Source organism: Solanum verrucosum, unplaced genomic scaffold, assembly GCF_900185275.1.
Source record: "Solanum verrucosum unplaced genomic scaffold, falcon-dt-bn FXZP01000032.1, whole genome shotgun sequence".
Lineage (NCBI taxonomy): Eukaryota > Viridiplantae > Streptophyta > Magnoliopsida > Solanales > Solanaceae > Solanum > Solanum verrucosum.
In genome coordinates this window covers 3881798-3909398 of record NW_026020569.1, presented here as the reverse complement: position 1 = coordinate 3909398, position 27601 = coordinate 3881798, and the positions used below count along the sequence as shown (strand labels likewise).

General features: G+C 35.8%; 3 protein-coding genes across 4 annotated transcripts; 1 reads left to right on the top strand and 2 right to left on the bottom strand.

Moving 5' to 3' along the window:
- Window positions 1-3127: 3127 nt before the first annotated feature.
- On the top strand, window positions 3128-11685 carry LOC125810924 (phytyl ester synthase 2, chloroplastic-like). The gene is made up of 14 exons (XM_049490427.1): window positions 3128-3500; window positions 3704-3755; window positions 3922-3977; window positions 4592-4750; window positions 4833-4937; window positions 6185-6291; window positions 6614-6735; window positions 6974-7082; window positions 8038-8168; window positions 8803-9172; window positions 9949-10062; window positions 10778-10863; window positions 11285-11394; window positions 11468-11685. Exons 1-14 carry the CDS (start codon window positions 3146-3148, stop codon window positions 11656-11658), a joined length of 2067 nt encoding a protein of 688 aa, XP_049346384.1. The 5' UTR covers window positions 3128-3145; the 3' UTR covers window positions 11659-11685.
- A 4386-nt stretch (window positions 11686-16071) lies between these two features.
- On the bottom strand, window positions 16072-18404 carry LOC125810751 (probable inactive shikimate kinase like 1, chloroplastic). Of its 2 annotated transcripts, XM_049490234.1 has the most exons (11): window positions 18296-18404; window positions 18183-18220; window positions 18058-18112; window positions 17865-17937; window positions 17698-17785; window positions 17533-17615; window positions 17336-17459; window positions 17109-17187; window positions 16965-17029; window positions 16777-16875; window positions 16072-16190 (listed from the first exon to the last, which is right to left on the bottom strand). In XM_049490234.1, the coding sequence occupies exons 1-10, from the start codon at window positions 18402-18404 to the stop codon at window positions 16807-16809; spliced, it is 783 nt and encodes a 260-aa protein (XP_049346191.1). In that variant the 3' UTR covers window positions 16072-16190; window positions 16777-16806. The 2 variants fall into 2 exon arrangements, with proteins under 2 accessions (XP_049346191.1, XP_049346190.1); XM_049490233.1 differs by lacking the exon at window positions 16072-16190 and having other exon boundaries at window positions 16712-16875.
- Window positions 18405-18849: 445 nt separating this feature from the next.
- On the bottom strand, window positions 18850-26961 carry LOC125810928 (uncharacterized protein At2g33490-like). The gene is made up of 11 exons (XM_049490430.1): window positions 26594-26961; window positions 26293-26365; window positions 25226-25300; window positions 24132-24193; window positions 23978-24046; window positions 21929-21957; window positions 21642-21831; window positions 21314-21535; window positions 20664-20717; window positions 19436-20426; window positions 18850-19053 (listed from the first exon to the last, which is right to left on the bottom strand). The coding sequence occupies exons 1-11, from the start codon at window positions 26696-26698 to the stop codon at window positions 19043-19045; spliced, it is 1881 nt and encodes a 626-aa protein (XP_049346387.1). The 5' UTR covers window positions 26699-26961; the 3' UTR covers window positions 18850-19042.
- Between the last annotated feature and the right edge of the window lie 640 nt (window positions 26962-27601).

Here is a 27601-nt window from a genome sequence, read left to right as displayed (position 1 = left end):
TGCATTTTACATGTCCCATGTGCTTGGTACTTAATGGAAATATTTGATAATTATGAGAATTCGGACCTCATTTTATCTCACCTTGTTTACAGAAATTGATGGCAAAATATGGTTCCTTGATTTCTGTGATCTCAATTGTGGTTCTATTTGTCTACCTGCTTGCGAGCCCTTCAAAGTCCAATGCTGCAAAAAAGAAGCGCTGAATACAAATTAGCTGGCTTGCAACTTGGTCATTATTGAGACAAGAATGCTTGGAAACCTTCAGGCTTATTCTGTTTGTCCTTGTTAGTCAAACAGTTTAATGTACCAGTTTTAACTTTTACACTTGTAACAACATCCAAGCAGGTAATTAGACTGAGATGTTAGTCTTGGGCAGATCTCTAAGCTAAGATTTTTACTTTTTATGAGAATTTTGTACTGGGTTCCTTGAATACCTAAGTTTTTTGTTTTTTGTTTTTTGTGGTTGGCTTGCTTCTTGAGCATAAACAATTTCATTTTCTTACACTTTGAATTGTGCGATTTCATTATTAAGAGGTGCGAAATATTTTTCTGGTCGGGTAATGGATAGATTAGAATTGTTTATCTGACAAAGATGGCCAGGTCTAAGTAAGGAAAGTTGTAATAATTTTAGGATGCTTGTTTGTAACCAGCCCAGCACTTGGCCCTTGTGGACGGGTTTCTTTGGATATACAGAGTATTATGTGTTGGTGCTGATGGATGGGTAAGTTTACATCCGTAAAGCATAATTCCTGATTTTTAATGCCTTACTAATTGAGATGTAAACGCATTCTTGTCTTGCTCAACGGTTTCCAAGGAAAGAAAAAGTTTCCGTGTAAATCCAGACCGTAGAGGAGAGAAACATTGAATTACAAATGACAAAATTCCACTGTATTACGAACCTACCTATCTTTAATTTACAAGAATGGCCATATTGTTTATAAGGCGAAAGAGGGAACAGAATACTAGTCTAGTTAATTACTTGTATCAAGTTTGTTGCACCCATTCAACACAACTTTTTGCAGCATAGTCTATGGTTAGCGTATTAAAGGAATACTTGATCAGTTAAAAAGACCAGAGAGTCTGAGGCCTTCTGCATGACTTCATCAAGTGGCTGCTTAGTCTAACATCACATCTAATGTTCAATATGAAACAAACTAAATCGGGGCAATACTTTGACACAGTTATCAGTGCTGCATTAGTCCCACACTCCCACCTATACAACAATATATGATTTAAGCTAGCTTTTCGCTGATACCGCCCGCCTTCTTCAGTAACACCAGAGGAACACCCTTAATTCCTGCAACTCTTTACAGTTATCAAAACATCCTTAAGTACCATATTCATAAATTACATAAATCTGTATTTCATTACAAACTTTCAAAGACATTTTTTTTTTTATACAAATCTATTAGTCAACATTAGTAGTAACTAATTATTTTTCAATAGAATCCTTTCGAATAATATATATATATTATATTAGTGTTAAACATGAGTCTTTTCTATAAAATTCAAAATAACGAATCTTTTTTAATAAAATATAAATTTAAGTATCAAAAGAATTACATATTCAAATGTTACTTTAAAATCATAATTTTATGTTACCAGTCCAAACACAAGCTAATTTGGTCATGGCGAGGCAATGTGTTGCGCCTTCAATCAAGAGTATTGCTTTCCAATACGCATTTTTAAAGGTAGAAATAATGTGACATGCAAATTTCATGAACCATCCATATGTTGGGTGTTCCTCTGTCTCTAATTACTTGTCCATTTTTCCTTTTTTAGCTCTCCTTAATTACTTGTCCATTTTGACAAATTTAAGAAAGGACAATTTTTTTTTACCTATTATACTTTCAATTAATTATTTTGAAAAAGGTAGAACTTGTTGAAAATCTTATGTTTTTAATTCATCAACTTCATAATTAATAAAGGTAAAATGGTAAACTTACTATGTCAATAATTATTTTCTTAATAGGTGTGTTAATTCAAAAGTGAACAAGTAATTAGAGACAAATAGAGTACATAATAAGAATAATGGGAAATGAAGGGAAGATGAAAAGAGGAATTTTTAAGGTTATTATGCTTTAGTAAGAAAAAAAAACAATTCTCCCTCATTGGTGGTGGAAAGAAAAGTTCAAGTGTTTAAATAGAAAAACACTTCTATTAATTGTTAAAGGGTTGGAAAGAGAGACTCCCCTTGCGCCGTCGTCATCATTGTTCGCTCGGCCTCGGAAAATGATCGAGAGATTATTTTTTGGACAAAGTTTTAATTAATTAAATGGCTAAAACGTTTTTAATTATTTAAATAATGAGCTGAAACCCGACTCACAAATTCATTATTCGTGTAGTTTACTGCCGTTGAGTGGCTCGCTGACATGATTGTTTTGGCTATTAATACACTGGTGAATAGAATCGCTCTATCCTGAGAGGATATATTCCAATGGTGAATAGAATCGCTCTATCCTGGAAGGATATATTCCAATGGTGAATAAAATTATTCTATCCTGGGAGGATATATTCCAATTCAAACCTCGAATACTAGAGAAGAATAATTTCTTTAAGAGAACACTGTACATTCAGTGGATTCGATTTTCTTTCCTTTATGTTTCATACGATTGTTACAAATTATGGTATGTTTTACAGAAGTATTAGTTTTTGTTAATTGATTTCTGCTCTTCACTATGTGCTTTAAACTTTAATATTTACTGTTCCTACAAAATTTTGTTATCACTAGTATTGATTTAAAATACAAATGGCATAACAGCATCCACATTAATTAACAATTAACATGTGAATGAGCTAATAATGGCCTCCTTTTATGCTATGATAACAATTAACATGTGATTAAGTTGGCTGGCCAAAATGGGAGATAGAATTTAATATTTATAAGTTCAAAATTCAATTTTTTTTATTACGTTCTAAATTATGCTATAATAATTTGTGTATATTAGTAATAATTATTTAAAGATAAATTCAGAATTTGAACGATGTCGTTACATGTTGATATGGATATGGGTAGTCAATATTGTTTTGGTTTTATGATTGTTTATTTATGAACAAAAAGTAAAGGAGTATAAAAGTGAAAGGAAGATGAGTATCACAGCTTTCTTAACTATTGCAAAAGCGAAAGGCATTTTGATTTTTGTCCATGGCGGCTATTTCCACCGGCACTTACACGGCGGCCGGTGTTTCGCCGCTTCTCCAATATCGGAACTCATGCCTCCGCATCACCTCCGCCAGATTCAAAATTGCATCTGCAGCTGCAACTACTGGGAGATCAACTAACTCTATCGGCCAGCAACCGCCAACAGTACCGATGTCCAACAACTCCATTACTGACTCCACTGAGCTAGAGCAAACAACTACTTTGATTATGAAAGATTTCATGGAATGGAGCAAGGCTATGATTGCGTCCGGATCCGACGGTGGGCCACCACGCTGGTTTTCACCCTTGGACTGCGCTGCTCCTATGGAAGACTCCCCTCTATTGCTCTACTTACCAGGTGATTCATTGGAACAGCAACTTTACTCATTTTTTATATATCTTCAGTGAATGGACAATATAGCAGAAAAAACAATCTGTAAGATCCACACGCTAGACAGATAACCTTCTTTGTATCAGCGTTTATGAACTGTTCATACAGTGATCTAAATAGCTAATCTGTAAGTTAATTAAACTAGGTTTTATTTACTCGGAACATTGCAGGGATTGATGGTGTTGGACTTGGCCTTATAAAGCATCACAAAAGACTTGGGAGGTAAGCTTGTTAATTGAACTTTTCGGCACAATGTCGGAATTTAAAATATTTGATTTTTAGCAGTACTATTGTCTTTAAGATGTTTGTGTTGTACTAGACTAAAATATCTTGTTAAGTTATCTTCTTCTTTTTTTGTTTTTTTGGGTGGTGCTTTCCATACGTGAAGGATCTTCAATATATGGTGTCTCCACATTCCAGTTACAGATCGAACATCATTCTCAGGTCTCTCCTTGCTCATCTCCCTGTTGTGTTCTTAGGAAAAATTGCTTGCCTGAATTTTAATAGATGGAAACCAAACATCTGAATAAAAATATTTTAAAGAGTGGAAATGGTAGCAAGTGCTGTTGTCCCTAAATTTTGTCTTATTATATATTTTCACATGGACATCCAGAAGTGATGATTTGAGGATATATTACTACTATTATCATATACTGAAGTCAAATTCTCTTTCTTAGTATTGCATAACAGGTACAAATCTTATGTAATTTGTGAAAAAGATCCTTTTAGATTCAGCAAATCAGATAGTTATGAATCACCTAACAAATGGGACAAGAATGCCAACTTAGCAAGCTGTGCATTTGGAAAAGCCATGCAGTTACTATTTAAACATTAACATGAAATGTCTATGCCCTGATATCTAGTGCTTTTTGCTTTTTCGCCTCTCTTTGTAATGAGTAACTTAACTTGTGTCCACTTTTAAGTTTGAACAATGTTACTAGACAAACCTGTCCTGTTTCATCTCAAGCAGTTTTTCTTTCTGAACTTGTGTGTGTGCTCCTTTTATCTTTTGAAATGAAAGTAACAGTGGGATATACTTCCCCTTAACTCTCCTTCAGACCTGGTGTACCTGGTTGAAGCAACTGTTAGATCAGAGCATCACCATGCACCAAGACGTCCCATATATCTTCTTGGAGAATCTTTTGGGGGATGCCTTGCACTTGCTGTTGCTGCTCGTAATCCTCATATTGATCTTGCACTAATTTTGGCAAACCCAGGTTCAAAAGCATGTCATTATCATTTTACGAGATAAATTTATATTGCTTGAATCATTTTTCTTATTGCAAAGATGTGTCTCAGCCACGCGTCTACGTGAATCTCAGCTGGAAAATCTGATAACGTTGTCCGAAGTCATTCCTGAGCAACTCCATCCAAGCATGGTTAAACTGTTAAGTGTGACGACAGGTTATTGTACCTTCATCCTCTGATTTATGAGTATAATAGTTTAAGTAGATGGAATTTTGTCTTGCCAAACTAGCATTTTAATAACTGCTAACAACTATTAGCTGTATATTTTGGTAATATTTGTTTGAAGTTTCCAGAAACTAAGTTTGTTTTGAGTTTTTATAAAAACTGTTTGTTTGACTGATTTTTCCAGCAAAGGTTGACTTTTTAAAAATATTCTCATACTCATCTTTCTGAATTCTACCCAAAAGAGTTGCTTTTCCTGCATCTCCTTGATTACCATGCTAGATGAAATGTGAACTGTTTGGTTTGGTAGATGAATGATCCCAGCTTCAGGACTATTATTTCCTCTGAATCTTTTAATGAGAATCTTGTTGACTAGAATTGTAGGAGGAAACATGCTAAACATGCTCTCCAGTCACTAATTAAGATGTTTACTTGCCTACCTACGTCAGTATATATAATCACACATGTCATACTTCACATTGTATCTTTCTCCAAAAGATGTGTGTATCTGTTGGGACAACACATACCTATTCAAAGTGTGCAGCAACTTATTCTGGTCTTAATTTTTTCTAACTTGCACCACAAACTTTCACTCAACTTGAACAGTTTGACTGCTGGGCCAGAAAAATCAATTACTTGAAGAACTTAATCCCAATATTGAACAAATCATTCAGCTATGTTTGCTGTATGCATAATTCTTTAAAAAGCAATAGATCTAGCAAAACACCTACCAAATGTCTTTGAAACTTCTCTTCTTTTTTTTGATAAAAGTAACAGTTAGTCTATATTTATCCACAGGTATACTACCTCAAAAGTGTAGTTCCCCTCCAAAAGTGTTGTAGTTACATAGGCTCCTATACCTACCAAGTTACAGCCAGTCTATAGTTGTGCTGATTACTTCTGAGCTATCTAAGACTACTTGAAACTTCTCTTGATAAAGTATATGTATATGTTCACACTTGTTCTTTTAACGTTTGCACGAATAAATTTACATCTTTAGTTTTAGTTATCATGTTTATTGGTTCTAAATCCCTCAATATTGGGCTGTGAAGTGCTCAAAATGGAGTGACATGAAGAGTGACGATTCATATAGCTGACCAACTTGCTTGGGATTGAGTTGTAGTTGTTGATCGCAACTAAATAACTTCAGTGGATACTTCTTGCTTAAATTGGTTTACTGAGTTCACTTTCTGGTTAACTTTTAGATGAAAATTTACAACTGATTGAATTACATTGATTAGGGGTTCCTGCAAGGGTGGCAGTGGCAATTCCTGGCAGTGGACACCCTTTGCAACAAGCAGTAGCAGAGTTATTTCGTGGTGATGTAGCATTTTCATCCTACTTATCTGTAAGGTCCAAAAGTCTTAAACTCATTAGGTTAAATTGTGAAAGTTATCCCTCTTAATCTTAAAGCTTGGTCACCCTAGAAAAGAATTGTTGCATTTGGACATTTTCACCAATTTATTATTTACGGTACCTTCTTAGTAGTGATAAGATTCCCTTTCGTTCACCATGTCTATCCATGTTGATATCTTCCTTTCCCACTCTGGCTTTGACACTTCAATAGTTTTGAAGACTTTAAACTTAGACAACCATTATTAGTTGATATTTTCAGTTGGAGATTGTTCTTGTTGTCAGTTTGAGCAAGAAAATGATGATAAAGGTCACAGGTGCTGGCTGATGTTTTACCTGTAGAAACACTTATCTGGAGGCTGAAGATTCTCAAATCAGCCTCATCTTTTGTCAGTTCTCGCCTCCATGCTGTCAGAGCTCAGACTTTGGTACTCTCGAGGTAATTTTTCAGAGTTCCAGTGTCATTGGTAAAATTTGATGAAAGAGAGATTTTTAATTGCCTACGCCTTCCGTGGAGATAGTTGATTTTCTCTCTCTTTTCATCTTTACGAGAAGTTTATTAATGTAAACTAGAATTGTTGTGTTCTTTCTTATTCCGGACATTTTGAGCAATATCCAATTCAGGTTGGCTTTTGCAACTGCCACTATGTGGGACTAAGAATTATATTGCTATGCAGTGGAAAAGATCACTTGATACCCAACCCAGAGGAATCTGAGAAGCTTCGCAAGATGCTTCCAAACTGTGAGATCCGGAGATTTAATAACAGTGGGCATGCCCTTCTCCTGGTAGGCTGTTCTTCTTTTCCAAACCCTTTCAGACCCAATTCCTCTTTCCAACTTTCCACATATTACTTTTGCTCTATACCATATTCATAACTGCTTATGCAAATGGTAACAGTTCTTTGTTTAGAATAATTTTTGTGAACAAACAACAAACCAAAGCAGAGAATGTCTTGATTAGACTATGCATCAATATAGATAGATTTTTTCAAGAACTCTGTGCCTGAAGTCCCGTTGAGGTTTATTAAATGACAAAAAAAGGAAAACAAGAAAAAGAAAGTGCCTTTTAGTTAAATGGAGAAAAGAACACGCCCCTTAGTGACTGAATAGGCTTGGGAGTAAGTGAAGTAGGAGATGGGACCTCAAGGATCTGTTATGGGCATAGTGAGGTAAGATGATAGAACTTTCAGTTTGCTGGCAGTTGTGTGCTTTCTAGTTGCGTAGGCAAATGTAGGTCCTTGTTATTCATTTTATTTTTTGATTATTGGGATATTCACTGCACTCTTCCAACTTGGAATTATCCATGCATTTTGTATACAAGCTGAAGTTTATAGCTTTTGCTCTTATTTTCTATCATCTGCTGTAGTTTATGATATCAGGTAAGCTACAGTCTTGATATAACATTTTTTTACTTACTTTTTATCTTTGACAAGATTGAATATAAAAAGTGCAAGGGTTGCCTTCCAACAGAATTACTCTGTCAATATGATTCCATAAAAAGTCACACAGTGGCATATTACATGCCTTACTTCCTACAGAAAGATTCAGTACCCATGGCAGTGTATACAATAGGTTACGTAGTCCTGCAGTAACCTACCTGTATGCTCTTAGTTCTGCATACGTAGAACTGGTTACTTCGTATTCCAACAAAGATATTACTCCAACTTTTAAAGCATTCATACCGAAACTTATGCAAAAACATCTTTTCTGGGGTATATGATAAGTTGAAGTTTTTATGCAGGAAGCAGACTTTAATTTGGTAACTGTCATAATGGGTGCCAATTTTTATCGACGTGGAAGACACCTTGATTTCGTTAGAGATTTTGTGCCACCAAGTACTTCTGAGTTTGACAGTGTGTATCAACCATACAGGTATTTTGTCCTGCTCTATGTTGGAACACACTGACTATTGAAGTGTGTGACCATCTCATCTAAAAGCTTAAACTGTTAGAGGGAACACACTTTTATTACTTAATTATATTCTCAATACACCCACTCAAGTGAGGGCCTGATTCTTTTATCATGGGCCGAAGCACGTGGAGATTCATTTTTATTACGGGTGGTGGTAAGATTTGATCCCAGGACTCTGTCTGCTCTGATACCATATTGAAGTGTGTGACCATCTCATCTCAAAGCTTAAACTGTTAGAGAGAACATACTCTTGTTATTTAATTATATTCTCAAAACTAACCACTAACCAGTCGGTAGGGGATTGTAGAGACGCATAATTTGCTTCCTGGTCATTTACAGTGTGCTCTATGTTCATAGATATGGTATCTAGTTAAGGAGGTTCCATGCTGACAATGTATTTGTTGGCGGTCTTGCTTCTCTATAGAAGATGCTACCTTTGGACTAAACTAGGGTTAAGCTAATCAGAAGCTCTTATTGGCATAGTGAATCAACTCTTCTGCATCTGCTATTATGTGTACTTAGTTCATTTGATAAAAACACAAATACTGCCAAGTTTATTTGATCATTATTTCTTGTGTGACTGATTAAAACACAGGTGGATGGAAGTTGCCTTCAACCCTGTGATGATATCAACTCTTGAGAATGGGAATATTGTTCGGGGTCTGACTGGAATTCCTTCTGAAGGACCAGTCTTACTTGTTGGTTACCACATGATGCTTGGACTTGAACTAGTTCCTTTGGTGTCCCGTTTGTGGAATGAACATAAGATTGTCCTGCGAGGAATAGCACATCCATTGATGTTTAAGAGACTAAGAGAGGGAAAAATGCCTGTCTTATCAATGTATGATGATTACCGATTTATGGGTGCGGTTCCCGTGTCGGCAACTAACTTTTATAAACTTTTATCATCAAAATCCCATGTGTTGCTGTATCCTGGGGGCATGCGGGAAGCTCTTCATCGGAAGGTATTACCTAGTTAAAGCATCTTGCTAAGAAACGCTCTTCTCAAAATATTTCTGTATTTACTGACTTCAGTGCAGTCAAATTCTATATTTTGTTTATGAATCTAAGGGTTGCATTTCTTAGAAAGTTTGTGATTAACTTGTGTGATTTTTCTCTTCTCCACTTGAAACATAATGTCATGTGAAACATTAATGAGTTGATCACTAACCTTTTGTTTCCTTAAAACCTAAGGACAAATTTGTACTGCACCGTCCACCAGATCAATTGATTTTGTATCTTAGGCTCAACTTTAGTCTGATTAATGTCATATGTATGAGCAGTTTATCTTGTTCATAAAGATACACGTATGCATGATCTGAAGATATTTATTATGATAGCAAATTTAACAATGCAGTTTGAAAATTGAATTTCTCATCTATTACAAGTATATGTGTACTAATTTACTTTGTATGTCAAATGTTGAATTAAATGGTCATTCTCATGTTAATGAAACAAAATTGAAATTTACAACCTGTTGATTTCTCAATATGCTATGTATTTGTTGTCTGTGGTTCCAAGGAAAGCTTGATACAAAGTCTAGATCTATATATGGCATAAGTTAAGTATTGAAATTTGAAATAAGTTGCTGAAAGATGTTTGCTTAAGTATGGGGAGATTGACTTGGAACAATATAGCAGAAATCCTTGCAGTTATAAATGTTGAATAAGGTTATTATTTAGCCAATGAGCAGAAGATAAAGGCATGCTGCTCTTCTAATAATTTGGTCTTCTATATTCAGGGGGAGGAGTACAAATTGTTCTGGCCAGAACAGTCTGAATTTGTCAGGATGGCAGCTAGATTTGGAGCAAAAATTATACCTTTTGGTACAGTGGGAGAAGATGATATTGGCCAGGTAATTTCACGAGTTAACATATTTTGTATTTGAAAGTGTTTAATCAGACCATGCAACCAACATATATTCTGGTGGATCAGTTTCACCACAAAAGTTGAGTCTTTTTTTTTTTTTTTTTTTTGGAATGCATAAATACATTAATAAATATAAAAACAATTGCTTAAAGGAATGTTGAATACTTATGAAAACAAGATGGAAATCATTGTTTTACCTGAATGGATCGGGTGTGATGGGACAGAACAGCTTGTGGCTTCAGTTCGATAACAGTGTTTTAATAGTTGAACTGAATCATTTAGTTTTTTTTAAGTGCTGAGGTTATCCAATTCAGATGGTTTGAAAGGGGAATTTTTTTTAAAAATTGGATATATTAAAACTTGTCTACTAACTAACAAAAGTAGATTCTGATAAAGAAATCCTGCAAGCAGAAAATTTAGCCATTAATTGGCTGGTGATATTTTGCCGATTATAAAAAGAGTTTCATCTACTAATACGTTCCCCCCAAACCCCTCAATTTGGAGCATGGAGAAAATGCTCTTTAATTTTGCTTTCATGTTGACTACCCAAAGCTCTTTCCTTAAGAAACAATTAAACAATAATGCACCAGCTGTTATTCTAAACCTGCTGTGATTAACATTGAGATAGATTTCCTTATTGGAAATAGCAACTTTTGTATCACAAATTCATCCTCTTGTTCACTCATCAATCTTTCAATCAGATGCTCCTTGATTATGATGACATGATGAAGGTTCCGTATCTCAAGGCTTTCATAGAGGAGTTAACTGGTGAGGTGGAGAAGTTAAGGTATTGAGTTTGTTCTTTCCTTAGTTTATCTGACTTAGAGTGTGTTTTGGTATGGCGTGGAAGTTATATTTCACTGTAAAGATTTTCCTGTAAAATGTTTTCCAGTGTTTGGTCGGCGAATGGGAAATGTTTTATTTTCCAGAAAATAATATATAAAAGATTAATAATATTTTTAGCTAATAAAAGAGTGGTTTGATGGGAGTAATAATAATAATGTGTGTTAGTTGAACAGAATGATTTATGACATAAGGAGGACTACTTATTTTTTACATTAGCAGTCAGGCCAAAATAGGAGTTGATTCTACTAGTCTCTTATTTCCAGTTACTTTTTTTTCCCTATTTATTTTGGTTCACTTTGCAAACCATTTAGTTGAGTGAGAGTAAAATTGACAGAAGAATGCTGTCTTGTATGTGAACACAGATGTGACACTGAAGGAGAGGTTTCAAACCAAGATGTACATCTTCCAATAATTCTTCCAAAAGTTCCTGGCCGTTTTTACTTCTACTTTGGCAAGCCAATTGAAACAGCAGGTAATTCGTGAAGTATTTATATGCTGCTTTTGATGAGCTTTTAATTAATTAGTTGTTGTTTGCACTTTTGCAGGTAGGAAGGAGGAACTTAAAAGCAGGGAGAAAGCACATGAATTATACTTGGAAGTGAAGTCTGAGGTTGAGAGATGCATTGATTACCTGAAGGAGAAAAGAGAGAATGATTCGTATAGGAATATAATGGCCCGCCTGCCTTACCAGGCTAGCCATGGCTTTGATTCTGAAGTTCCCACCTTTGATCTATAGTACTTATTGTATTCTTTTCTTATATATATATATATATATATATGTGCGCACACCTTCCTTGTTTAAAAGAAGGAAAAAAATACTTAATACTATACAAAGTGATTCTTTACAGTTATCATTTTGCAGCGAGTTGATCAATCTTTACATTAGTATAGCGCACTTAAGTCACTATCAGTCATAAGTAAAGGCTGATGTTTGACGTAGGCCAAACATATATATCACTACTTTAATAATGCCCAAAAACCCTTGTTGGGCGTAAATACCATCACCTTAATAAGTAGAGATAAATGGAAAAAGAGAGACCAAAATTGATTAAGCAAAAGACGTTTAGGTAGAAGTGGTCCCGTCCCAAGTATAGTAAGGTAATTATGCAATGGGTCTAATGTTACATGTGCCATTAAGAATGAAACTGGTAGTACGTACATACTGATACTATATATATGGGAATGGGATGTGGTTAACAACATAATGTGATTTTCCGATTGTGTTGCAGAGTATTTCCCAAGTAGTAGTAGTAGTGCAATCAGAAGAATGAACAAGTTAGGAATGGTTTTGATTTTGTTGTTAGAAGGGGGTGGGGTTGGTTTTGAAGCTCAACAGAATGGTTACTTTGTTTGGGCTAGAGGACAGAGGAGAGGAGAATAAATATCCCAGTGCATGCAGAGAATGAATGAATTAAGAGGTAGGTACTTTGATCATGCATTAGTTTAATTAATAAAGACACCTGGTTACTTACTTATTTTACTCACTTCACTGCTCCATAATTGAAAGCATAACTAGTTACTATCACTTTCGCATTAATTACTCTGCTGCTAACAATAACAAACATCCCTTCCCTTCTCAACCATGCATGCATGCATGCAACTATAAATAACTATATATATATATATATTCTCCACAACTCTTTATCACATTTCTTCATATAGCTAGCTAGCTAGCTATATATACTCTTTTCTAACCAATTATAAAATTCAATTTAATAAGTGGGAGCCACCAATATTCTGCTTTTAATTCCCCCCCTGAGCAGTTGATTAGAAATTTCAAAATGGAGTAATTAAGAGAATAGAGGAGACATGATGAGTTAATTAGCTAGGTAAACAGGACTAATTAAACAGGGGATGATAGTAGTACATGGATTAATTAAGGTAAGACTGTAGCTAGCTAGTAATATAATGGAGCGACGACTAATACATTCAGATCTGACGCATGCAGTAAGTCCTTCACTTGCTCGCTATTCTAAAGAAGAAGAAAAATCAATTTCTCTTACAAACGAAGAGTAAGGTCGAGATTCAGCTGGCGTTCATCAACGGGGGGAGTTGAGAGAGTAGGAGCATCACCAGTAGTAGTAAAATATCCATGATTCGGTGGAGGATAGAAACCGGATGAGGAGGAACAGAAAGGGTTAAAGTTATTGTCTGAAGGAGGGGCTTGGAGCTGGCAGCAGTAATTACTCATATTGTAGGGGTAATTACCATTGATGATGTTCTGTTGTTGAGGCATATTCTGATCATTGTTGTTGTTTTGAAGAAAATGGAATCGGAGCATATTATTATTGTTATTGTTAGGGTTAGGGTGAGAGTCGGTAGGGGTGGTGGAGAACATATTCCGGCGAGAAGCAGCTCTTTCTCGTTTGTGAGCATTCTGGTGTCCCCCAAGTGCTTGAGAAGTGCAGAACTTCCTAGAACAATAGAGACAAGAGAACATTCTAGACGAAGATGGAACTTTTGGTTTAGGTGCAGGGATCATGGGTGGTTGATGATCTTCAAGAATAATATCTGGGGCGACGGAGTTAGACTGGCTCCAGAAATCATAAACTAGGTGGGTGTGGGTGTGGGTGTGGTCCGCCATTAATGACTTAATTTTCTGAGGAGGAAATTAAAGCAAGGAATGTATGTATGTATGTATATATAGGAGAGGAGAGGAGAGGAGAGGAGAGAGTACTGATCAGTAGTGGGGAATATAATGGGACAGATTATGGCAGAACAGAAGAGAGAGAGAGTTAATTTGTTTGTATCCATCTATCTATCTATCAGCTGCATGCATTCAGCTCCACCCCCGTTGTTAGTACACAGTTGTTAAAGTGTACCATTTTTACTATTTTCTCATCATTTCCAATATCCCTGCATGCTATAATAAGTAACTACACAAATATTAATCATAAATTCATATCCATCAATACCAAACCTTTTTTCGATCGACTTAAAGTATTAACTATATTCTGAATCTATCATCCACCTTTTAATTTTTGGTAAAATAAAATTAATCCAAGACTTGTAATATCAAGACTAAAATACTGGGATAATAAAGTTTACAACGTACACAAGCTTATGTTGATCAGTTTAGAAGTTTAAAAAAAAAAACTTTAAAATTTCTACGTTTGAATTCACGATCAATTTAAAAGTTTGAATCTTGAAATTTCAACTATGTCACATAAAAGGTATATAATCCCTCGTCATTTAATATTTACTCATCTCCTCATATTGAGGTGTTTGTAGTTTTAATTAAGAACAATTATATATAAGTAAGGGTAAAATGAAAAATAATTATTTTGAAAAAGCAGGAGAGATAATTTGATGGTGTAAGAGGAATATATAGGAGTAGAAGTGGTGAGTAACTATTAAGAGTGATTAGATATAGGGATGGGTGTGTTAGAAGTTAAAATGGTATGGGTGAGTACGTGAGAGTGGTTTAACTTTAAGCAGATTGATATGTTTGTTTAAGGAAAGGGGGAAAAGTGATTGACAAGTTGATGTGAAGAAATTGATTTGTGTTGGTTGGTTCAGCCAATTCTGACAGAGAAACAAACAATAAAAGGAGAAGGCAAGTCTCATTAAAAATGGCACCCTAAAATGCCTATTTCCCAGAGGCAGATGGAGGTATGGACATGGTGGTGGAGATTAACACCTATATATGTACTACTCTTTCTTTTATTTATATATTTATATGCCTAGACATTCTATGATGAAAAAGAGAATCTAGGAATTGTGATGTATTAATTAATTAATCATATATAAAAATTGATTTAATCTGTAGAAAAAGGACAGACAGCAGGGTAAGTGGAGAGGAATTAGCTTGTTAGACACGTGTCTGTCTCACTAAGTAAGTAGCAGTGAGTAGAATCACAATAACCTGAGCTGAGCTGAGCTGAGCTGATCCCCCTATCCTATCTATCATCACCCAAAACTGCATTCCCTCTCTCTCACTTTAACAAGACGTCTCAATGTGACATAAATCCTACATTACAACTTTTTTGATAAATAAATAAAACTTATCCCTACTCCTACCCTCTTCCTTTTTATGGAACATACCCATAAATATGGAATGGAGTAGGCATGTTTAACATTAAGAATGACAAAAAAAAAAAAAAACAATTATCCTAGTTGAAAATTTTACTACTACCGAGTCTGAGTCTGAGTCTGAGTCTGACCCTTTCTTTAGATTATTGAGAAAAATTGTCTCTACAGTATGGTTGCTGTATACAAGTAAGTTCCTGCATACAGACAGATGAACAACCATACAGACAGTAGCCGAGGTAATTTTGATTCTCCCTAGTGTTAGACTCACATTCTTCATCCACTCCCTTTTATAATGTTAACAAAACACACATCAATATATATGAAACATCTTCCATTAATAACCCATTAAAACAGCCTTCAAGCCAAAAGTAAAAACACAGATCCACCCATTTCTTAAATGGATGCCTTTATACTCTTCCTAAGATTACCACACTGGCCGCATCCTGATCAACCAATAAAACCAAAAGGGTAACCACTAAAGAAGCTACTCCCCCTCCCAATCACCTGGCAAATATCAGCCTGCACGTTGCACAACTTCAGGAATCATGCCACTTTTATGGATTTCACAGATAAGTCACAACTCGAGGAGAAGTCACCAAGAAACACGTACAAGGATCAAAAGGCTCCAGGATCATCAAAGAACTAGTACTGATATCAAGTAAAGGAAAGGGAACAAATCTGCTGGTAGTCGTATAAGAATCTCCCAATGGCATTTCCTCATATAAAAGTACATCTAGGTACATACAAGGATGTAGATACATTCATATTGGCAGTTTACATTTCACTTTAGGAGCGTACAAATTTCTGCATAAATTTCTCCAAAGCACTTCTGAAATCATGGGTTTAAAGTTTGATATTTGTTGAAAGGTTACTAGAATTTCACATATATTTGTACTCTGTTAAAATTATTGGGAACCCATCCATCTCTGTCTGATTGCATGATATACCTGTAAGATTTAGAGGATGGAGTTTCTGGGTAGCTCGATGTTTAAGTGAACAGAGATTAGTTGTAATTTGGTTTGCAGATTAACAATTTAGAAGAAAGCTTTATCCGACCACAGTAAGATATATATATATGTGCACAGAAGTGCAACATTTACAATACTCACAATATACACGCCAATTAAGAATTACTCTCACAATACCAGAAGTCATACAACTGCAAGAGCATCAAGTATTGCCATCATTCGCCAACTTCAGCTCAGCACTTATGGCTCCAAACAATAAATGTTGATTCTGCAAATAATAATTTGAATAACTTCAAAAACTTTCATTAGATCTTTTCTGATAAAAAACCACCGCATTTGTTGTATATCTAGGACTTCTTTTGTAAGTCAATTGTACATCTAAGACTTGCTCAATATGATTACTTTGGTCAACAATATACTTTTTCTAATTCATTCTCAAGTCACCTGCATTTATTAGCTGGAAGTAATGCTGATTTTTCTCTGTTTCCCCTGAAAAAAAGACACCCCGACTTCATAAAAAATACGTCCTAGAAACTTCCTTCACGATTCAGCATATCACACTCTGTTATGTATCTTTTTTCTACATTTAGATTCGAGATACCACAATGTTAGATGCAGCTAATGTGTCTTGGTAGAAATTGAAAATATGCAATGAATGAAAGGATCATGTGACTTGATTGCCTTGAGTTTCCATCATCTAAAGACTAAAAGAGCAAGCCTAGGAAGACCTCCGGGATAATGTTAGCTTTTCTAAATGGATAATGGCAAATAAATTCAAAGTCCAGTTAATTAGAAGGATGAGATTAAAAGAAAATCACCAAACACCCATGTGAACAATACTAATCAGAACTAACCAAAATAATTGGTATTGGTGGTGAATGAAACTAAAATGGCCTGGCAGCTTCTTCCATCAACTTCTTTGCTCTCATCAATCTCTCTACCTCCTTCAGAGTCTAAAATCACAATAATATAGAACACTTACATGGTCAATTATCAAATAAAATAATATATATCCTCACACTTGTAAAGAATTTTCTTTTACCTCCAAAACCATATCTTCTGTGGTCACTGCATCCAATGTATCATAGCCTAACCGAGAAGCAATATCTGCAAAGAATAAATAAGCTGTTAAAATACAACAAAAGGATATGTTAGTGCTAATGAGTATGAAGCAAATATAAATTACTCTGTAGTGCAATAGTTGTATCAGCTGTAGCATATCCATTACGGCTATCTTCATAAATAGCAGTTAATTGAGTCAACACCTGTTACCATGGTAAGCTAAAAATCAGCATAATAGCCCAACAGCTGAAGAAATCCACAAACAAGAGGCGTTCATTAAGCTAGAAAAGGATGTTTAACATTAAATATGAGCAAAATATCAATGTTTTGTCTAGCTTTTTAGGTGGAGACCTCGGAATATGATCCATTTATTGTTTCAGCAGCAGGAAATTGAAAATTCTCCTCCACAATCTGCTTGGCTACCATATCCAAAGGGACATCAATCCATATTGATATGCCGTGTCTCATAAGCGCCCTGTAAAAGTCAAGTTATGATCAAGAACAAGTCTTGTTTTCTCTTGGGGGAGAATAATTAACAGCATTCATACAGATTAGCTGCGCACTGAACTGCACCATTCCCAGTACAAACAACAAGGCGACCCATGGATGACAACTGCTTCAGTACCTCCGTCTGCAGTTGCGAAATTGGTTTTGGTGATAAATCTCAACATAGAGAAGCAGTAAAAGACAGCATATGGACATTAGGAAGCCACCTCCGAATCTCGAAATCCCTTCAAGTCTGTCTTGATAAACGACCTGACAGCATCCTTTCCTCCCAAAGCTTCTTCAACAACACTATCACTGCAATAGATTAAGCTAATAAGATGAGTTAATGAAGATGTTAGTTTAGGGTTTTTGGAGAAAACGTGCAACTTACGACCTGTCAAAATAATAATAGCGCAGTGCCTCTGCAAGAAGTTGAGCTGAGTTAGATTTGATGGAGCTGCTTATTCCTTTCAATTAAAAGCAACATAATTAGTGAGGAGAGACGACAAGCGATATTCTAACCATGAAGGATGTATAATAAATTCGTGGATTTTCATAGAGAATGAAGGGAGAAAAGTTATGCCCACCAACAAGGAATAAACAAGTTCCTTTCAAGTCTGGGGATATCTCTGCTGCTTTCCTCTGAATCACAAGTCAGTTAAAAAAAAGAGTTTGACGTAAACAGAAGCATCCATCCAATGCTCAGTCTTACCTTGAGGGTTAACGAAAGATCAAATTGAGTGATGGAATCTGAAAATGGGAAATCGTAGGTTAATTATGAAATTTCGGAATACGAACCATTTGGTGTGTGAGAGACAGACTCACCATGGTTATTGTTGGCAAGTGCTCTGGGCTTGAGATGATGGCAAATAGTAGTAGGTCGAGAATGGCCGACCAATGGCCATAACTGCTGAGCCAATTGGACCACCTTCATTTTCCTTCCCACTTCTTCTTCCCCTTATCAGCTAACTAGTCTTAAATATATACCCTTTTCTTTTTTCTGTATGTATAGTAGACTAGTTTGTATTAATCCAAGTTCAATTGTTTTTGATGGGCAAAATAGATTTTTTTGCTGACCAAATATTCCTGGTCATTAGTTCATTTCATTCCTCAAAAAGTTAGTACTAATTCTTATCTTCAAAACAAATAAATAAACTTCTTTATTTACCATTGCAACTTCTTTCACAACTTTGTTGTCACAATAAACTTGCATACCCTTGACTAATCCACCAAATGCATGCTGCATGCCACGAATCTTATCTTAATATAATAGAATGGACTAGATTATAAAAGAACGTTGTTCTTAATTTGACGTTTCTTCTCAAGGGCTTCCCCAAACGCTACAAGGGGGGGTAGGGGTGGATTTGAACACCGCGAGATCAAAATTGTGGCAGGGAGCTCCCGTTACATTTGTGTAAGATACATGGAGAACATTCAAAACGAACAAATAAAACCTTACATTAATAACATATGTACAAATCCCACTCCCGCAATATTGCTTTGTGGACACAAACTCTACACCCCCGACCCAAAAGAAAAAAATACGGCACTGTCTACAATGGCTTACATATATCAGCTCCTACCTGCATCCACCAAAAAAAAACATGTCAAATATAACGAGGGAGGAAATGAATTATACAGTCACATGAAAATCAACGCATTCTCCTAGCCATTTTTAGCTACTATAGAAATACTTCAATTACTTAACAACCAGTTATCCCGCACCCAAACAAACAACCAATCTGACATACTTTTCCAGTGAAGATTTGACCAGGTGGAGGGTAGAAGACTAGACAAGATTCAAACACAACTTGTAACCCTTTTTTCTCCTTCTCAAAACATTCAGGCAGATCAATCACAGATATGAGGTTCACTTTAGAATTTTTCACTAGCTCTGACAAAGAAATAAGCTACTTATCTGGAAACAGTATAGTTGCCATGTTACTATTAATCAAGGTGTTTTACCTCTGATTTGCCCAGAATTTGAAGCGTTTGAAAGAGAGAGAGGTGTTAATGGAGGAGAGCACATCACATCACCCTTGCCCTTTCTTTGAGGAGATTCTAGTAGCTGAGCTACATGTAGTGCCATTGCTCTCTGATTATTGGAAGGTATAGAAAAACTTCGAGGGATGGTTAGTGGAGGAAGTGGTAGTGGAGAACCCGTATTTGATGCCAGCACAGGGCTCTGATTAGTTGGTGACGTTTCTTGATTTCTGTTGACTAAGGGCGCAGAGTGCCCAAATGCAGTAGAACTTGATGGCTTGGAGGCCAATAAGCCAGGGGGACGAGGGAGCTCATGAAGCTCACTTATTTTTGGTGAAGAAACAAGGGGAGGTGAAGCACTGTAGGATACATCTAGAGTCGATGGTGGCTGAGTTATTGGTATTCCAGAAGCCAATCCAGGTTCTAGAAGAGGCCGTTCGGCCAAGCCTATAGGTCCACTGGCAGATAACAGTGGCTTGCTGGATGAAGGCTTACTTGCTAATGGACCTGAGAAAGCAAGTCTTCTTATCTTTCTGGCATCAATTCCATTTTGTATATCATTTTGTGGGAGAGAAGTTCCCTCAGCAAGAGGTGCGGGTAGTGGGGTGGAGAAAGTATGATCTTTAATCTCTTGAGCAGTAGATTGGCCTTTTGCAAGAGTGTCTGTTGACAAGTTGTCATCTGCAAATTTAGAGTATTTATCCATATTAAGCGGGGAAGAATGCCACGGATTGTTGCTGCCTCCACTAGTGTTCATGGTACTTGAGTGTTGAAGGGAAACACTTGTCCTTGAACCCAAACTTTTAGCATCGGCTGGAGTCGGTAAGACGTATGTGTGAAATTTCCGGGCAGATGTCTGTGCTTGTTTTATTCTATCAGAAATATCCGATTTCTCTGCAAATATTGGAGCAGAATGACTGACTACACGCGGTTGTCTAGTAAAAACCTGCTCCTGGTTTTTGCCAAAATCCAACTGCAAGAAAATGTCTTTCAAATTAAATAAGAAACATCTGACAAGTTGACAATAAGAAGCATACAAAAGACCCAACAAATCTGAGCATCCAACTGAAAATCTCAAGGCAACGTGTGGAGTAGCTCAAACCCTTAATAAACCCCCTTTGAAAGTCCTTACAAACGCCATATGGGAAAAATATATAGCTAACATAATGTTTCCTAAATACTAGATACAGCCACAGGGGTAGAACTTTACCTCCACTTCCTCCATCCCAGAGGTTAGGGTACTTGGAGCATCAGCGGGATCAAACTGCCAAAATCAGGCATATTAGACCAAAATCCAACATTTGGCAAACTAAGCAAGTCATCATCTAAGATCAGATTTTGATAATGCATAAAAAAAAACTATAGATCTTAACTGTCAATCACTATAAATCATAACTGTCATTCTCTTCCCAGGTGTCTCTCTTTCTATATACACACACAGGCGGACAAGTTCAGCTGTGCATTGAATGAGTACAAGAAATTGATCAAGGGATGTAATGTCACTGAAGGACATATGCAGTAATAAGAAGGCTTATGGTTATAGCTGGTTTTAGTAGTTGTGAGATTGGAATCAGTTTGTGTAGAAATGTGTTGACGAATAGGAAAACCAAAAGATTATTTTTGTGCTGCTTGAAAACTAGCACCTCATCACATACGCCAAAAATAATTGGATGTAGCCCATGAACTAGAAACATATTAGTGATCAGCCAGTTTCATTGTGGTTATTACAAGCTAACGGCAGGGAAACAGCATTTAAGAATTGACATGCTACCAAAAGCTTTAACAACCAAGATCTCCAGTAGGCAGCTCACAATCTTCCACAAAGGGAAAAAGAGGCATGACAACAATATGATTACCTACCTCCATTGAATCCCTCAATGGGAAAGAATCATTTGGTTCCTGCTTATTTTTTCTATAATCAAAACTCAATTCACCATCATCATTGGCCTCATAGCTCTTGCCTCCATCCTCGCTATCATCCAATTCAACAGGTTGATAGTCAATGTGTTGGTTTTCAGCAACCATCCTTATTTGTGGTTCAACAGATTCAAGAGATTTAAGTCCTTTGCGGAAGAAATTAAGCTGTTTCAGAAAAAGAGAAATTAGGCAGACAAGGAAGTACCCGATTCAAGAAAAAGATTGATAACCAATAATGAAATAAATGGAGTTATGAAATGCAAAAGGACACCTGTGCTCCATGGTGACGAGCTGCCTGGGTCAAAAGGCTGCGACATTGCCCTTGCTTCAGAGATTGTACACGGAAAATGCAAAGTCTTGCCGTTTCCTCATAGTCCTCCCGAGCTGCCTGTAACTGCTGAGAAGTAAAGTTCTCACCCTTTCCACCCTTTCCTCTTTTTGCCATATACTCGTACACCTCCCTGCAGATCATGCCAGATGTTAGCAAGACTTGATTGCAATTTTATTTTTAAAAAAGGATTTCTGTACCATGTCAAAAAGACACATGACGAAGGATACCTTTTTTCATCACACTGCAGTTTCATCTCCTGCATCAAGGAAGAGGATACAACCGACTGAGTAATGAGGAAACAATGCAAAAATTCTTGCATACACGTGTTCTATAATCAGCCTCCAAAGGTGCATCAGTCTGGCGGTTTTTCAAATTAATACATCTGTTTGGTTTGATCAACAAAATTGTTTCTGCTCATCTAATTTGGGTGGTTATTTAGGTTAATTCAATTAATCAGTCATAGCACACCCTGTCATAGTTACACTATGTCAATGGCAACAGGCCACTGTAGCTAATATGTGGACTGGGGAGGGATGGAATCTTGGCCAAAGAAGACAACTAAATGACTGGGAGATTGGAAATATGACAGAACTACTCAGCTATTTAGATGTTCACAGAAGTTTTGCTGGGACAATGATGTGCTAATATGGCAGGAAGACAGCAAAGGTGACTTCTCAGTCAAGTCTACTTATACGGCCTTACGTCCCTTAACAGGACAAGGGGACAGGAGAAAGAGTGGCCATGGAAGATGATATGGAAACCTAAGGTACCTTACAAAGTGAAATGCTTCACTTGGTTTTTGGAACAACAAGTTGTTCTAACACATGAGAACCTGAACAAGAGAGGCCATCAGTTGGCTTCTAGGTGTTACTTGTGTGGAGAACAAGATGAGCCAGTCAAACATCTTTTCTTACATTGTAAATGGACAGAACAACTATGGAGAATGTTCACTACCCTGAAGGGGATCAGGTGGGTGAAACCAGGATGCATTAGAGGAGTACTTAGTAGCTGGATCAGGGATGGAAATGTTACAAAGAAGGAGGAGAGATGGAAGATTGTCCCAGCATGCATTTGGTGGTCAATCTGGAACGAGAGAAACAATAGGAGCTTTAAAAATGTGCAGAACAGTCTACAGGATGTCAAAAAGAAGTGTTTAGCTCTATTTTACTTCTGGTGTAAACATAATTTATTAGCTCAAACTGAAGACATCTTTGATGTTCTAGATTGTTTATAGGTAACACAAATAGACTTGAGCTTTTGATAAACAGTAATACTTTTGAAGGGGAACTACACTTTTGGTTGTAGTATACATGTGGATAAATAGAGTAATGTTACCAGTTTCAAAAAAAGAAGAAGGTAATACCTAGCTATAAAAGTTGATGTTCAATAGGATTGGCAAACACGACTTTGATTAAAGCAACCAACTTAATGAGAAAAAGAAATAAATAAGTTAATTGAAATAATCCAACCCAACCAACCAAGCACTCTACATTTATGGGATTGTTGGTGTAAAAATATTGTCGATAATTTTAAACTCTATCAAATAGCAAAGAGGCCATAGTAGGGATGCATCTATTAGCAACTCTAACCCCACCCAATTAAGACTTTACTACAGCACTAAATATGGGAGATCTTCAACTAAGATGGCAAAAGGGAGTAACAACTCAGCATAAGCTTAAGTTGTACCTAGGTCAAAGGCATTAAAAGTTCATCAAATTTCTCACAACTTGGGACAATAACAACAATGAAAAGGAAAGAAACATCATCAACCAATATTACTTTCAAAAGTTTCAACCAGTTAAAGAGAAACAACTATAGTCAGGACCAAAGAATTAGCATGACTTATAATTAAATAGTTTCCGAATTATAATTAAAAGTGGGGTTACTGCAGACGAGAAAGAAGAGAATGGAAATCATCGCAATACTTTACTACTGGAAAGGTGCATGTGGATAAGAAAATATAGTGCAGAAATAGCAGGACTGGAACAGTTAACAACTACTCCCTCCGTTTCAATTTGTATGTCTAATTTTGACTTGACACAGAGTTTAAGTAAAGAAATTTCAGAATCTTGTGGTCTTAATCATGCCATGTGGAAGTTGAAATTAAAGAGTTGTCAAAAAAGGAAAGAGACTTCCTTTTTTAAACGGGCCAAAAAGGAAAATAAGACAAACAAATTGAAGCAGAGAGTAATAAGAAAAGAGTGGGGAAAGGATGAGGAAACTTAAACTTATCAAAAGGATCTAGAGATAAATAACAGAATCACAAAAGAACAAACCTCCACTTTCCGAAGTTCACTAAGAAGAGATTCAGAAGGGTTTGTGATAGTTAGGATGATATGGGAACGCTGCAATACAGAAGGCAAAAGTCATAACCACATTCAGTTAAATTTGGTAGAATAACTATTAATGAGAAAAAGAACAGGCACTGACATAGCAGTCTACAAATTTCTGAAGTTCTAATTGTACTCCTCCAAGCATCGACAGTGCTTTGCCTGCATATAGATAGTATTTGACAAAGAAAAGAATCACAAAACAGAATGTAAAATGATAGGGAAGTCCATTTTTAAACAGTACATTATATATTTTTAGCAGCAAAAGGCACGTATCAAAAAAAAGTCACGAAAAAAAATGAAAACTAAGCAAACAGACAAGAAACAAAAAATGGATAGAGAAAAGTTGTTATACATGTGTAATCGTCAAAAAACAGATCTTATGTGCGTGCAATAAGATTTTCAAGAAGAGAACAATAAGTACATATATCATAAATTAACTACATCAGACACTGGAAAATACTAAGACAAGAATGTGTGCTTCTATTTCCATTTGGTACTACTATATTCTTTTTCATTTCTACATTAGTTACACTGTTGGTGAGCTTCGGAGAACACAACGATCAGAGGGAAATTAGCATTTCTCACAGTTCCTAGTATAATTTGAACTGATGAGGAGATTGTGAACAGGTTGACAAGCTGAGACACAGTGGCTGAGCCAAAAAAACATTTTTTTTGGTAATATATATGATTTGGATTCTAATGTAGTGGTAAGGGTGGTTCAAATCTTGTCTTAGAACTCTAATTCAAATCCTAGGTATGACATTCTAGTCTTTTTTATAATCTCGTTTGACTTTCTGGCTCTGCCACTGCTGAGACCCAAAATAAAAAGCTCTGAACAGTGAAAGATAGAGCTTCTGCAAGGCAAAGGTATAACAGCCTGAAAAGTGTAACATTCCCTCCAGAAATACAAAGGGCAAACCAATATTTCTTTTCAAACTGAAAAGTTCCAAGGAATTAACTAAAATTGGTGCCTTATCATTTTTTCCAACTTCTAAGGAATTAATTAGAACTGGAAACATCTAAGTATACATTACACAAAGATGTTAATGATAAGCTTTGCACGGAACTGCTTGTTAAGCTGATAACTTTATTTAAGCAGTAGAAATCGTGTCAGACAATTGTCCAGGCAGAACACAATAATGAAAATCACTATAGAATGATACAAGGAGACCTAAACATTGGTTCACTTACGATTTTCTCCATCACCATTCAACGCAATTTTCTCCAATAAGCAGGTTCCCATTTCCATCAAGGATTCTGAAAATTCTGGAAAAGGAAACCAGCAAACTGACGATCAGTTTGATGAGCTAACTATGGAATTCTTTTTGTGAAGTAACTAAATATGCAATCCATATAAAGGCTAAAATAAAGTGGGGAAAGAATTTCATTTCTGGATCCTGTTACACAATGTAAATAGGGTTGTTCATGGTTGTGGTTAAAAAAACAAACCGAAACGCAATCCGATTAAAAAAACCGATATTTGGTTAGGTTTGGTTTTAAATTTTGAAAACCGATCCTATTTGGTTTGGTTTTGGTTTTACTAAAAAACAACCGCAAAAATAGCCAAACCAAACCGATAAATTGGATATATAAATTTTATAATTATTTATATATTATTCATAAATAAAATATAAATATCTTGTTAAATTTTAATTACTTAAGTCTTTAATTTTACCATTTTCTCAAGCCCAACACTTTAGCCCAACTATAACAATCCTAAGTCCAAGTCCATCAAAATCCATTTTAGTCTTTACCTACCCTACTTCACATAAAATAGTCTCACTTTCTCTTAATTGAATTACTTTGTTCGTGTAATGATAACTCTAGTATTATTTAATTGCTTAATTGAACCGACAATAGCTTTTTGTGGATTGTTCATGTACTAGGTGTTTGTGTCTATTGAAATACATACGTCCTCAAAAAAAATTATTACTTTCAAACCAGAAAAACTGATCCAAACCGACAGTTATTCTTTTCGTTTCATTTGGTTTGGTTTAGAAATTAAAAAAAAAAAACCGACTAGATTGGTTTGGTTTTGGTTTTAATCAATAACCGATCCAAACCAAACCACAAACACCCCTAAATTATGTAAATAAAGTAATCTTTCCCATAGGCAGCTTCTTGTTATCAAACAACTGATAAATCTTTCATACAAGCCATTTCAAAAGTAATGTAAATATTTTTCCTTTCTGGATCATATATGATCTAACATTTGTGGTAAAACAAAGTAACAGTGAGATGAATAACATTGGTAATACCATAGGCACTATTAGCCGCAGCTGCTGCTGCAGATAGTAAGCTGTCATAACAATCTCTCATGTCTTTCATATCCTGCAAAAAGGAGAGAATAAAAAACTTAAATTACAACACAAATAAAGTAAAGTAAAGAAATAGGCGCTTGGAGAGGAGTTGAGTGATAAATGAGATTTGTAAGTTGAGCAGAAATGAAATGAAGGAAATAATCCGGGAGCAGCAATTGGGAAAATGGATACGGGTCGGGTAAAAGAACAAAGCAAAGCAAAGAAAAGAGGAATCGGAAACCCTAATTGTGAAGGGTACCTGTGATGCCTGAGAGAGGCCATCCAAATGCAACAAAATCTGGTGATCCTTCTTGTCCTTGTGCAGTGCAAATTTCTTGAGCTTTCCGAAAGACGACTTCATCATTAATTAAATCTAATACTGCCTCTTTTCAGATTTACTATTGATCTCTCCCTCACACCTAATCACACACACACACAGTGTGCTGTGTGCTGTGTGCTGTGTGTTATAGTAATTTAGACGGGAGTGCAGTATGCCGGAGACCGGAGAAATTATTAAGAATTGAAATAAGTAGTAATTGTTGCGAGAAGAGGGATGGGTGGGAGGGAGGGAGAGAGAGAGGAGCTTATTTAGTTTTACCAAGAAAATTCTAATGTCATGCGCCCAAGTCAGAAAGGCAACTGCCTCTCTTCGTTAACACGTCTCTACTTTGACCCATTTTGTTAATCCACACTAACACTAGCTTAATAACTTTCCCCTTTCTACTTTCACCTATTCTACTTTAATAAAATAACTCTCCCATTTATTATTGGAAAAATTACCAAACATTTAAACCATATTAAATGTTATAGTTCTTATTTTGAATTTTTTTTGATTCACAACAATAGTTTTCCCAAATTATGCTATTTGTATAGATAGCTTAAATTGTATAATTTGTCTAACCGTATAAATTAGAATTTTGTATAATTCAGTTCCTAATTATATAAATTCAGAATTTGTATATGTTTACCCTAATTATTTATATACGATTTATAGAAAATTCACAATAAATTACCAACTTTGTATAGTTTACCCTACCGCATGAAATATATAAACCGCAGCTTCCATAGAAAACAAAATTATAGTTATGGATTATGTCTATTATGTTTGTTATTTCTAAAATTTTCTCATTAACTATGGTGATTGAGCTAGTTGATGATGATTTGTAGCTACGTGGTGAATGGCGATAATTGATAATAATAGGTATAGAATTACAGTTGACGGTAAACATGAATGGAGTAATGATGAATTGCATATCATCTTTGTGAA